Consider the following 13,396-nt stretch of genomic DNA (forward strand, 5'->3'; position numbering starts at 1 on the left):
GAAAGGCACGAAGTAACAAAGAAACAGAGAGAGGAGAGACAAAGTGGGAGTCAGAGAAGAAGCCGAAGAAAGAGAAAGACAAACGAAGCAGAAGTGCAGTCCGCATCGCACAGAATTTATTGCTGGACCAGGTTGGACCACGTTATGGTACAACGAAGAGAAGTTACGCTCGTACCAGAACGCATAATTTATGCTCTCATTATGCGACAACCGAGATTCATTACGAGCAATAAGCATTGTCGCGGCAATTCGGAGATCGATCGCGACTTGGTAAGTGAATACACGAACGATGATCGGGTTCCTGAGTGTTACTTTTCGCGAAATAATCTGGCCGTATAAATAAACGAAGGGTGAACATGGCTTTCGAAAAATGGTCGTATTAAGAATATTAATGCTCGCATCGAAATCTCTGCAAATCGAAGGGCCATTTCGGAGAGGACGTGTGAAAAGTGTTAACAGAGAGACGCGACATTACCATTTCACTCTTCAACCAATGGAGAAATTAATAGTAAATATTGTATTGTTTGTATAATAATTAATCTAAGTGAAGAGTGAGAAAAAGTTGAAAACAAGTACAATATCCGCCTTTGTGTTATCATTGCTCGATTGACGACGAAAGAGAAAGGACCTCCATAGCACTGAACTGCAATTATCGCCTTTCTTTGGATTATTCATCGGCCTTGAGACAAGTTATGCTCTTTGCAGACGCGTGCGATTGCAATTTACTCGATTGTTAAAACCCGGCTAATAAATTGCAAGTTTGCCGACAATTTTCGTGTTGGAACGTTCACTTTTACATTCTTTAACGTTTCCTTATGCGAATTTCTGCGTCCGTCGCAATAGCTTCATCTGAAATAACGATGCATAAACGAGTCTCCATTTTCTGAAACAGACGCAGAGGGGATGGTGGAATGCTTTAAATGGTAGAGTCGTTCGTATTTATTCAAGACAGAAGGTGGTAACCTTGCAAGTTTGATAGCTGTCGATCGCAAAGCTGTTCAAAACGATTAATCTCCTTCGTCTTTATCCGTCTCGCGATCCCTCGTATCTCATCTCTCCATCGAAAGAAGGTTAATCCCTCCTCCTCTCTTCGCGAGATTCCTACTTATCGCCTTAACCCTTTAACCCTTTGGTTAATTCCTCCGTGTCGATGCTTCAGCTTCGTTTTCCTTTTGTTTCTTGACGACGACGCTCTTGGAAATGTTTGCAGCTTTTTAACGATTCCTTTCTTGTTTTCTCTTTTCTTCTCTGGAAAACAAGATGGTTGGAACTGATTGTTGATCGATGATATGTTCCTTGGTACTGGTCATCTTTGTTGGTCTTTTTCTTTTTAATTTCATTGTGAAATGAGAAATTTGAATTGAATCGTTTCTTGTTTAAGACGGAATTGTAATGTTCGCTTTGATGAAATTGCATAAATGACTCGACGACATTGAAGATGATGGGCACAGTGTACTACAACGTGAGTGGAGAGTTTAATTGACTGGCAAATTAATTGACTTGCATTGTTCAGTTTCCTGCTGATTACATCGTTTAGTTGGAGATTGAATGGTTGCTTGAATCGAAATAATTTAAGATCACTTTGCATAAATTTGAACCACAATCGAGATTCTTTCAACCAGATCCTGATTCGACATACATTTCGAATTATGCAAACTATATTGCATAATATAAATTTCAAACAAACGGTCATAATAGTTTACTAAGACAAAATCGATAAAAGTCGACATAATTTTAAGTATTCACTACTTAAAATCAATTTCCTCGAATTCAAATGATTTCAAGTCAATTAATTTAACTCAAATTGCGAACGCAAACTTCAAATCATACTAAATCAACCAACTTTAGAGTAACTTTATATGCTTTAACTTGACTGAGAAAAATTCAAATACGTATTCCCAACATTCGCGATCTCTTTCAACGGTACGTAACAACAGGCAGCGCGCGTAGTTCGTTTATTCACCACTCTCGAGCTTCCTTTTACACCTTATTACCTCGCCATAGACACGTTCACCGGTCTTTCTCCCAGCCCTTTCTAACAACCTTGTCCAGCAAGAATGTAATCGGTCCCAAGGATGCGGCGTAACCGAAGAGGAAGAGGTCGATAGGTTAAAGGGGTTAAGAAAGATAGAACTAATTGCTCGCCCAGCAATATCTCACAGAAGTGCACATAACAGACGAACAGAAATAAAAACCGGAAAAAGCTCGTTTATCCGTACCCGTTCAATTAAAGCTGCACAGAAGTTATTAATTCAATCTCATTCGGTATCCTTTAATCGATCCTTTAATAGGTACGACATTTATTAATTAGTCGCTTGGATGATCGCTGAAATGTATATTTTTATAAATCCAATTAAATAACAGACTTTTGCACATTTAAATTGACCATAAATATCTTTAGGTTATCGTTTGAACATTACATTGATCACGATTCTTAACATTCGCCAAGGAACGCGGAATTTTCGATTGTACGAGCCCGCATGTGAGTGTGACGTTGTATATACGGTGTTCAGTTGCAATTTATAGGGCAGGATAGATGGTTCGCAAAGTTTCTTCGAAGAAACATTCGTTAAAAAAAATCATGCCTATATAATACAATTTAAATACGATTAGTAGTCTCTTTAATCCGACGAAAAGTATGAATAATCGAATAAGCATGGCTTTTATTACCATTTATTTTAACATTTGTAATTTTTTCCTCGTAATAGCTTCTTCCTTCGCGTTTCTTTTTATCAATCGTATTATTTATACGCTAAAACGAAACGCTCTGTGTGTGGCGCGGCAGTGTACGTGTAACGTAAATTGTTATACTACTACTCGGTGCTTGAAAGAGGCGACGTGTCAGAACGCACTGGCATATTTCCTTCTTAGAGACCAGAATGCCGCGAGGAATCTGTTTCTTATCGCCGTGTGAAATTTACGACGCGATTCCTGGTGTCTCGGGGCAGCTTTTACGCGAATTAGTAAAACCGGCGAATTAGAATTGCAAATAGCACGGCTACCGTAATCGATACGCGGTTTTTAAAAATGGCATTAGCATAAGGTTGACATTCACGGCATTCCTGGTATACTTTGTTAAAATAAGGTGTTCAGCTATATAGTACACGTACTCCAACCTGTAGGACAATCTATAACTTCTGAATTATTAATCATCCGCTACGAAAGTCACTAAACCGATCAAAGCAATAGATGACTGCAATAAAAATCTATTTCTATAATTTTACAGGCAGTAAAAAATAGTAATACAATTTACTCGTCTTGTAGAACTACAAACCACTCCCTACGTACCTCTCGTTCTTCACCCACGACTTTCGTTCAAAAATATCCAAAAATAATCAGCACCCTAATCTAACGAAGACACCTATCCCTCATACAAGTAAAGTTCGAGAGCTCGAACGAAGCTATCGCCGTGCATCTCGTCCACGAAAGAGACCAACTTCTAATGAAAAAGCTTTTTAATGAAAATCACTTCGTCAGCCTAAAAAAACGAGGACCAAGAGGACGAAAGGCGCAAATCTCGAAGAAGGTCTAAAGAAGGGCTCTCTATCACGGAAACCATCGGTCGTCGTCCAACGATGCCTGTAATCTGGGCTCGTAACCACTTGCTCACGGTGGAGACAGGCGGGGGTGCGGCGAGGGAGTACAAAAAACCAGCGGAAAATGAAATACGGATTACAGTGGTTGGACGAGCCACGATAATGACGGGTAATGACGACCTCGGCAGGAGATACCCTCGCTACCACGCCGGTGCACGGATCAGATTCGCCATTTTTTCATGGCCGCCCCCGCGCTCAACTCGCCTGCGTGCCATCCACTTGTCGTCGTTGACCGAGCAATTTTCGTACAGAGTTGCCAACCCCCTCTTGTCGTGGAACAGGCCTCGTTTCGCTGCTATAACAATACCATTAGTCCTCGACCTTGTCTTAACGCGCCACATTATTTGCCGGTTAATTCAGAGACCTCCTTTTAAAAGACTAGCGAAGATAGACGCGTAATTATCTCAACGTGAATGTTTCTTAATTCCTATGATCCTTGAAATAATTCTAACTCCGCACAATTCTCTGATCGTTCAAATGCGAATAGTTGCTACAAATGTCACATAAATACACACTTGTAATCAGTCCAATTGTTCCAAAAAATCTCTCGAACAGTGATTCAACACGGTAAGAAAGATGATAAAATGTATAAAAACAACAAAATTTCCGAATCTCCCAGAAACTAGCATCGCAGGTACATTCTGCGCGCCGCAACTCTGGCCCCCTTTCATAACGCCGCGATCGTGAAACGATCCGCAGAAAATTTTCTGCCGCAGGTGGAAAAAGGGGGTCTCGATCGGAGATTCTGTCGGAGGCGGCGCGAGCCGTCGTGAGACGCGACCGCGACGTGCGAATGCGAACATAAATCCAAATTAGCGGCAACATAACGCAACCGTGTGCAACCTCTATCGGTGCTACGATTCAGAGAGGAGGAGGCTCGCCTCTCTCTATCCGGAGGCCGGTGTTCGCGCAGTCGAATGACAGTAAATCGTACGGGCACGCTATCGGGGAGCTCGATCGGGCCCAGAAGGGCGCTTGTTTCGCGGCTGCCGGTTCCTCTGTTCCAGCCAGCGTGAAAACCGCACCGATACCACCGATCTCTGCTCGCAGTTCCACCGATTTCCGATCCCTCCTGGTCCGCGAACCGACCAGATGCCTACACGCGTTGCCTCTTGTCGATCGTTCGCGTTCAACGAGTCGAATCGTGTATCTCGATTGACGAAAGACGTAGACTGTTACGTTGCGGATAGATGGAAAAGTTTCTAGTTTGGAGCGTATAGAATTCCTGTCGGATATTTATAGTTTTTATTTTATAATATGTATATAGTCATATATCCATTGATGTATAGAGTTTCGTTGTTCGATAATGATTGCATAAGATTGAGAGCTAAGATTGTGTTTTTTCCATCCATCTTCGTAATTGAACAGTTAACAATTAGTAGAAAAAAAAAGAATATGTCATGTATGTGATTTACTTTTTGAGAAAATAGCAAAGTAGGGGTACATTTGATTACTTAGTGGTTATTGATTGAAAATACTGAAATATCTATTATAAAATGGTATTCCTTTTTACTCTTTTTTACTCGTTGTGTCAAATATTCAATTGCGCATCGCCTGCTTTAAATAAACCTTAAAGGAGTAAGGGCAGTATGTTGCACTGCGTTACACTGCTGCATGTTGGGTTGCCTACTCAAAGTGCAACGAGAGTGCAAGCGAGTAAATTTCTACTATTATCGTACGTTGCAGCGTTATCTATGAACTATTGCCTGAAACCTATGGTACCAGTACAGACCGGAAGATAAGTCTTCTCTTTATCGTAGAATTTGAAAGCTGCAATATCTATCGAGAAAAAAATGATAGTTATCATACCAGGATTACGCAGTGCAATTGCGCATTGTCTTTGGTCCACCCTGGTAAATTTGATTAGTAATGCACGCAATTTTAATGTTGCCTACCATAATATTGAAAATAGAATTTTTTCAAAAATATATAGAAAAATATAAGAAATTATTTAGCTTATACGACTGATTTCTACATTTTTTAAATGACAGAAAATTTGCTACTTTCTTGCATAAATTTAAAAAATATGATTCTTTATTGAAATAAAAAGTTGTTAATCAATAATCGTATGAATGGTTAAATAATATATAGTGTTATATTCGCTAAAAGCTCTTAATTGAAAAAATTTCAGAAATTTTAATTAGGATACAAATTTTATTTAAACCGGAAATAAGGAAGCAGCCATTGATGAACAAATTGTATACACAATTCGTTAGCACACCGTTAGTTTGTTGCCAGACGCCGTGTTGATAGCAATTTATATATTACTCACTGTGTTGTAAGTACTTAATCCATACATCTTTGTTATCAACTGCGTAATACTTTCCATTGTTACTCCGCCAGCATTTATACTTTGTCATGAATTTCGTTTAATTGCTACACATTTAATCAATAATTTAGTAAACATTATTATAATAAATGATCAATATAAGGAAACTTCTTATATAAATTGTGTAATTCTTTTTCGATCACGAGAGAAAGTCGTACTTTCAGTGAAGGTTAGCGAACGTAACGGAACTCTACGAATATAACCGAATCTCGAACCAACTGTTATAATTACAGATACTCCTAGACGCAAAAACAACTCAGTAACAAAATTAAGTTTCTAGAAAGATTCTCAAATTATTATAAAATCAAATATTTTCTATGTATGCGGGTAAAAAGAAAGGAGTTACTCTGGAACTCTCTTTAGAATACTTCGAAATTCAATGTTTCTACTTTTTGGTTACTTTAGTATAACATGATTATGCAATGAATGAATTCGCACTATTAATTTTAACTACGATCATCTCACTGTTCTGCCCAAAATACGGAAATATGGTAACGGTAGACGAAAGAAGTTTCGGAATCAAAATGCATAAACTCAATTGTGATGTAAGGCTTTTGTTTTCTTCTATGTGTCAAACAGATTTTGCTTAAAATCGAAGTAAAAGAAAGAAGAAAGGAAAACATAATTAATTTCGCATTTAACAAGTTAAATAAACCGCCAAATTATTCAACTTGAAGTTGTTCATTTTATGCCAGAACTAAGATACCCTATAGATAATTAAATTTAACACGTGAATTGCCACAGTAATTTTTAGGAATTATAGATTATATTACTAAAAATTTTAATTATATATTCTGTTCATTTATTAATAAACTTTCTGTTCATGTAAGACAACCTTGATCTTTTGTTCTCTTCCTTAAGGCTATCTTTTCATACGTAGATTGATATACTAGGAATTTTATAGCAAACTACGAGTTATTTCCTAGTTGACACTCAAAGTGCTAAAATGGAACTCTTTTAAAAATAGACACCATCGATATTTTTTAAAAATAAATATCGATGGTTTCGATGATTTCTTAGAATATCGATATTTTTGAAGTATCGCTATATCGCTACTCCCTCTATCTGTAAATGTGGAACCACAATTAGGGAGATTCAACTTCAGTAATTTTTAGGTTTTCTTTTTAAGGACGCTCCCTTTGGCTTCTCTTGAGGACGATCCCTTTGTCTCGTTTTAAGGACATACCAATATTTATGAATTACAATAAGTGAGTGATTAAAATATATATTTAAATACTTGTAATAATTAGTTAAAAGATATATTGTATACAGAACAAGTTAATTCTTCATCATAGTAAACGTTCATACGTTCCACATTTATACAGCTTAAAGCTGCTCAATTTTATATTCGAAGTCAATTAAAAAACATAGTTTTATTGCAGAATGTTATTCCTTTTACTTAATTTAAGATCTTTACAAAAACCAGTATTTTGTTACTTATTTAATTATTCATTTTTTTAATTACAGATCTTTTGCAGTGTCTTTCGCCCAATAAATTAAACAAAATGAGTTATGCGTACGAAGTAAGTACAATTAATGGTTATCGCCAACTATTCTTAAGACTCTAATGTTGTATGATGATACATTCCATATCCATTTCATTACCAAGATCAAAGCAATGTAGGTCTTACAAATATTCTCTTAATTTTTATATATGATTATGTCCCTTATCTAATGTTATATAGTCCATATTTCCCTTTAGTAGAAGGATATCTTATCTATGCAAGTACTCTAATCTATGATGCAAGCAATGTCCCTTTATTGATACACTTTCTCCTTATGTATCTACTGCGAACACATCTCTAAATAATTCAGGGGTTTACTAAAGCAAAATATATTTTGGACTTATATATCCTAATGTATCCTCGAAAGTAAAGAATGTATAATTTGGTTGTTTATGTTGCAGTTATCTCCTACAGTTGTACCATACGAGGATTTTGATCCTGTAGCAGATGCAGAGGTTCTAAGAAAGGCAATGAAAGGCTTTGGTACAGATGAGAAAGCTATCATCAATGTGCTAGCTAATCGTAGCACTGAGCAACGCCAAGAAATTGCTCTTCAATTTAAAACATTATATGGAAAGGTAAAGCAACAGGAAAGTTTAACACCATGTATAAAAGACTGATTAAAGTTTGTTTAAACAGAATCTAATAGAAGATTTGAAGTCTGAATTATCGGGTAAACTCGAAAAGTTAATTCTTGCAATGATGACGCCACTACCGGAGTTTTTCGCGAAAGAATTACATAACTCAATGGCTGGTATCGGTACTGACGAATGCGTTCTGATCGAAGTATTGTGTACTATGTCTAATCAGGATATTGAGGAGATTAAAGAAGTTTATGAAGCAAGTAGGTTTTAGATACGCGTGATAATTTTAGATTTTAATATGATATTTCATATTGCTCATTAAAAATTTCCTACTTTTTCGTTAGTGTACGGAACGGCATTAGAAGATGATTTACGTAGCGAAACTTCTGGAAATTTCAAACGGTTAATGGTGTCGTTATGTTGTGCCAATAGAGATGAGACATTCGACGTAGATCCCGAAGCTGCGATAGAAGATGCTAAGAAACTTCTCAGAGCTGGTATACGTACATCCTATGTAACGCAATTGTTTTACTACATCATTGAAATATATTAAATTGTCGTTCTAATTTTGATTTTAGGTGAACTACAGTTCGGTACTGACGAATCTACATTTAATGCGATACTTGTTCAAAGAAATATTTTACAACTGAGACAGATATTCGAAGAATACGAAAGCATTACTGGTAATTCGATTGAAAGCGCTATTGAAAACGAGTTCTCGGGTGATATTAAAAAAGGTCTTCTGACAATTGGTATGTTATCATTGTATTCTATATCGTTCTATCATAATTTTTTCGGCGTAAAATAATGTATCGATATCTAATTAATTTTATTTCAGTGAAATGCGTGAAAAACAGACCTGCTTTCTTTGCCGAACAATTATACAAAAGTATGAAGGGTCTCGGCACAGACGATGATCGTTTGATCAGATTAGTTGTCACACATTGCGAAGTAGACATGGGAGATATCAAACGAGAATTCAGTGAACTATATAATGAATCATTGGAGGACTGCATATCCGTTAGTATATATTTCAATAAAGTCATACAGTTATTTCAAAGGTGAAGGCATTGAGATGTAGATTCATTTAAAATTAATTTTTTAAGATTTTTTTCATATAATTAACTTTTCGATTGTTTAACTATATTTTAAATTTTTATAATAACTTAATGCACACCGTATTATGAATAAACACGTGCCTTTGCGACAGTAAAGTCGTTCTTAATAGAATGAACAGTTTTCAATCTAATAACATTTTTTACAGGGCGATTGTTCCGGCAGTTATAAGAAGTGTCTTCTGGCACTAATTTCCTAAAACTACGTTAACAGAAAATGATCTATTATGCATTATTGTGACTAATGGCCTAGTGGGGTAATTTTTCGAGTATTAATGTCTGTAAAATTTATAAATGTGATGTTTCTAAAAATATATATAAGAATTTAAACACGGAGATATTCTTTAAATACCTATACGAGATAATACGTACGACGAACGTACGTATTATTACGAATAACACTACGTTCATTATGAATTTATAATTCGCGATATTAATTAATCGCGAGGTGCGTCATAAAAAAGCAATACACGAGTAATCACCTAAGGATGCTTTTTATGGTTCGCAAATCTAATTTATACACCCAAAATTTAAATACGCAACACTAGTAAACTAAATTTTAGAAGAAATGATCTACTTAGGTGCAATATCACCATAGTATAATGTAGCTTTTTGGGCTATGTAGGTGACGCTAAGTACAAGATCATACTTCCATTTATGAATCAATCAAGACAAAAATAAGCCAAATCATCGCAAAAATTGCCTGCCAAAATTGACAGGGCCTTCTTTATAATTCGCAACACTAATTAAGGGATTTTTAGGGGAAGATTTTATTTTATGTCCACATTATCTTGGGTATTTTATTTATTAATGCTCGCAACGCTATTTTAAAAACGCGATCTTATGTATCGCGACACTAAAGGAAAAATCGCGATTAACATTTGTATGCAACTATAATGCAAACCGTGACTAATCATTAGTAACGCTAAAAAGTGAATCCGCGATTTGCCCAAAATAATGTAGCCAGGCATTCTGCCGGATAAAGTAATGAGCATAGTGACAATGTGGTATGAAGGAATGGCTTTGCATCCAGAATCCAGTATTTCTGAATGCAAGAGTCATTCGTTGCAGCCCTCTTCTCTGGGCCTCTTCGGCTCACAGCCTCTTCTTTCTTCGGGCGCCATGCCCAGAATCTTCTCAAACATAAATCTATGCTCGAGATTTCCTAAGCACAACCCAAAACATGATATAAACATCAAAAACATTAAGCGAGACAGCTAACAGCACGTAAGACAAGCAACGATTTAAGAAATCGTTGTTCGTGCAAACGTGCTAAATCTCGAGCAGAAAACGTTCGTTTCGTGCAAATCGCGACCGCGACCACGGGGCGATTCGAAAAATCGATCGAGTAAAGCCAGTGGCGAATGGCATCCTCCGTTCGCGCCAGCTATACCGTCGATCTTTCAAATTTAATTTCCTGAAACAGGTTGAACCACGCGAGAAACGCGCCTGCTCGATCGGTGACTGTGGTCAACCTGCCCGGCCCTACCTACTTAAATCTAGCACACAATCATACCAGAATAAACTACCTACCTACTTAACGCTATCTTTGAAAAATGGCAACAGATTCGTACCAACACATACATACAACACACGGAATAGTCGCGAACTTGCATACAATCTCACAATCTCTAAACTTTATACATACCATATATTGCAATCTGAGGAATGTGTTACTGATCGTTGTACATTACTATTATTATAAGTAATAATATATGTCATAGAATAAATGCAATAGTTAATGTTTAATAAAAACTGACGTATTCCCACAGACTAATCATACGTGTGATACATACGTCGTACAATACACTAGGACATCAGATTGCAAAAAAATCTTATAAATTAGTGGGGAATCATCGTGCCCATCACCTTTTCCCCACCCAAGTAGCACCTGGGCACGTGAATGGGGTCCTGGCAACGAACACGGAAAAGGAAGCTGAAAATCCTGATCTAAATATGATTAGTACAAAAACAACAACATATATCAACCGTACTTCGGTTTATTTTTCATTTTATTTTTATTAATGGATAGGTAGGACATAGGGCGAGTAGGAGGGTATATTAACACACAATAATATTCGAGCGATTTCATCATCAAAGCACATGTTCTAAGATACCAAAATATCATTCAAGTTTAATGCTTTAATTTCGAAATCAACTCGTTGAAATAAAATTAAATGTTTTCTTGCACATGTAATTTAACATAGTTTCGTTAAACAAATAAATAGACTTTAATATTTTTAAATCTCTAATTACAACAAATATAAACTTATTAGATAATTTCTATTATACGATATTAACAGGAATATTAAATGACTGGAACATTTAATATTCTTAATAAGCGTAAACAGTATAATTAATAATGATACACGTCATATTATTAAATGTTTATATAACAATTATGACTGTAACAGATACGAAGTCGGAGGACATCCGACTTCACCAATACTGCTGAGTTAAGACAGTATATGATCTTATTCATTTCTTTATATAGAATCTATCAAAGATATTATGTTCATATATATTTATATATAGATGTATATGCATGTACGTAAGATTATAATTAATACTAATAAAAATATTTCATTTGTGTAAATGTTCATATATAATTTATTACTTTATATTTACTAGACATTTATACTGGACGTGTATAGATTATGAATATTACATTGTTCATATTTATTTAATTCATAATTATCAACACTATTATTATTGTATTATTAACGTTATGTAGTAATATTTAAAAACGCGAAATGCAAGAAAACGTAACCTGATCTAATAAATGATACACATAAGAAAAAGTTTAGTGCTCACAGGTATAATTGTATACCTGTTGTCACTATGCTCGTTAAACAAATTCTGTATAAATACAACTAGTCACTCGTGTCGATTTAAACCTTTCGTCCTACGACATGATGAATGACCAGAGGAACTTAAAAGCATGCGGCTCACCGACCGTAGATCGATGATGCTGATGTCTGGATGAAGTCATCGGAGATGCTGCTGATATTTGGAGGAAGTCATCGGAGATGCTGCTGATGCTTAGAGGAAGTCATCAGAGATGCTGCTGATACCTGGAGGAAGTCATCGGGGCTGCTACTGATGTCTGAAGGAACTGCTCGTAGATGCTGCTGCTGCCTCGGTGAAATCATCGAAGATGTGGCAGATGTCTAAAGAAAGTCATATTATGAATTAAAATTCATGTTACCACACGATGAAGCAATTAAGAAACAATATAAATGTATACATGCGAATCATTTCACCTTTAAGATATATCTATTTTAATAATAAATTCAATTATACAATAATCAAACTCAAATCATGTTTTACAAATGCAAAAAATCTATAGAAAATTGTAAGAATAAAATGTACGAACAACAAATAACAAAGAAAATTCAAACAATTGATTTACATTTAGAACACTAATAATGTTTAATATATAATAAACCAAGAGTAGGTATCAGTTGAATAAAGAGTTGGTAGCGATAAAGTTACTTGTACGATAACAACTGTAAATATTCTGCAGTCAATAAACAAGTCTGTTACGTACCTCAAAAACAACGAGACAGGTTTCGACAGGTACAGCGGAACAACACATAATAACAAGCCACCTTTGTATGTGTGATTCACTCTCCCACTCCTCCAATACACTTGATTACGAGCATAAAATCGAAATTTGTTTCTGGAATGCAAAATACACATGTGAATATATAATTTCCAGAAAAAGTCAAATAACACAATCAATATCAAAACTTTTTATATTGGAAATGAAATTTTATGCACTACATAATTTCTTAGCAAGCGTATATAAGTGTAAAATCTCTACTTGGACATTTCTCGGAAAATACTAAATAATTTGTAGAAAAAGTTATAAATACACGAACTTCGTTTTATATCTTATTCTTCTCGTCATATTTTAGGTATGCAAACACTTTTTAATTAACTTTAAAATGAAAATTTAAAGTAGAAATGAGAGGAGACGCTACCGCCATGAGAGTTTCAACTAAACTACAAGGAATTTGAATCTCCGCGCATGCGCGGTCAACAATAAAGCAGAGCACCCGAAGCAAACGAATGTATTTAACAAAATGACAAGACTTTCAAAATTTTTGACATAAGAATTGAAATTTTACGTATTACAGACAATCAATCATAGCAAGAACAAATATACAATTGTACTCACGTATCTCTCCAGCTAATGGTTGTTGCGTTGCACTTACTCGTACAGCTTCTTCGAGTCAATCCAATTTATTCAACTATTCCATTC

The 13,396-nt window shown here is 35.6% G+C and overlaps 1 protein-coding gene across 1 annotated transcript; it reads left to right on the forward strand.

Annotated features, from left to right (window-relative positions):
• The first annotated feature begins 7,391 nt into the window (after positions 1-7,391).
• Positions 7,392-9,404, forward strand: LOC143423340 (annexin B11-like). The gene is made up of 7 exons (XM_076894611.1): positions 7,392-7,448; positions 7,832-8,008; positions 8,070-8,274; positions 8,359-8,511; positions 8,593-8,766; positions 8,853-9,034; positions 9,279-9,404. Exons 1-7 carry the CDS (start codon positions 7,431-7,433, stop codon positions 9,327-9,329), a joined length of 960 nt encoding a protein of 319 aa, XP_076750726.1. The 5' UTR covers positions 7,392-7,430; the 3' UTR covers positions 9,330-9,404.
• Positions 9,405-13,396: the final 3,992 nt, after the last annotated feature.

This window comes from Xylocopa sonorina, chromosome 4, assembly GCF_050948175.1.
Source record: "Xylocopa sonorina isolate GNS202 chromosome 4, iyXylSono1_principal, whole genome shotgun sequence".
Taxonomy (NCBI): Eukaryota; Metazoa; Arthropoda; class Insecta; order Hymenoptera; family Apidae; genus Xylocopa; species Xylocopa sonorina.

What these genes read in the sequence shown, in the direction of transcription:
- LOC143423340 (XM_076894611.1), top strand. An exon ending in TAAAGAAGTTTATGAAGCAA is followed by an intron (nt 8,275 to 8,358) that starts GTAGGTTTTAGA and finishes CTTTTTCGTTAG; the next exon opens with TGTACGGAACGGCATTAGAA. An exon ending in AAAAGGTCTTCTGACAATTG is followed by an intron (nt 8,767 to 8,852) that starts GTATGTTATCAT and finishes ATTTTATTTCAG; the next exon opens with TGAAATGCGTGAAAAACAGA.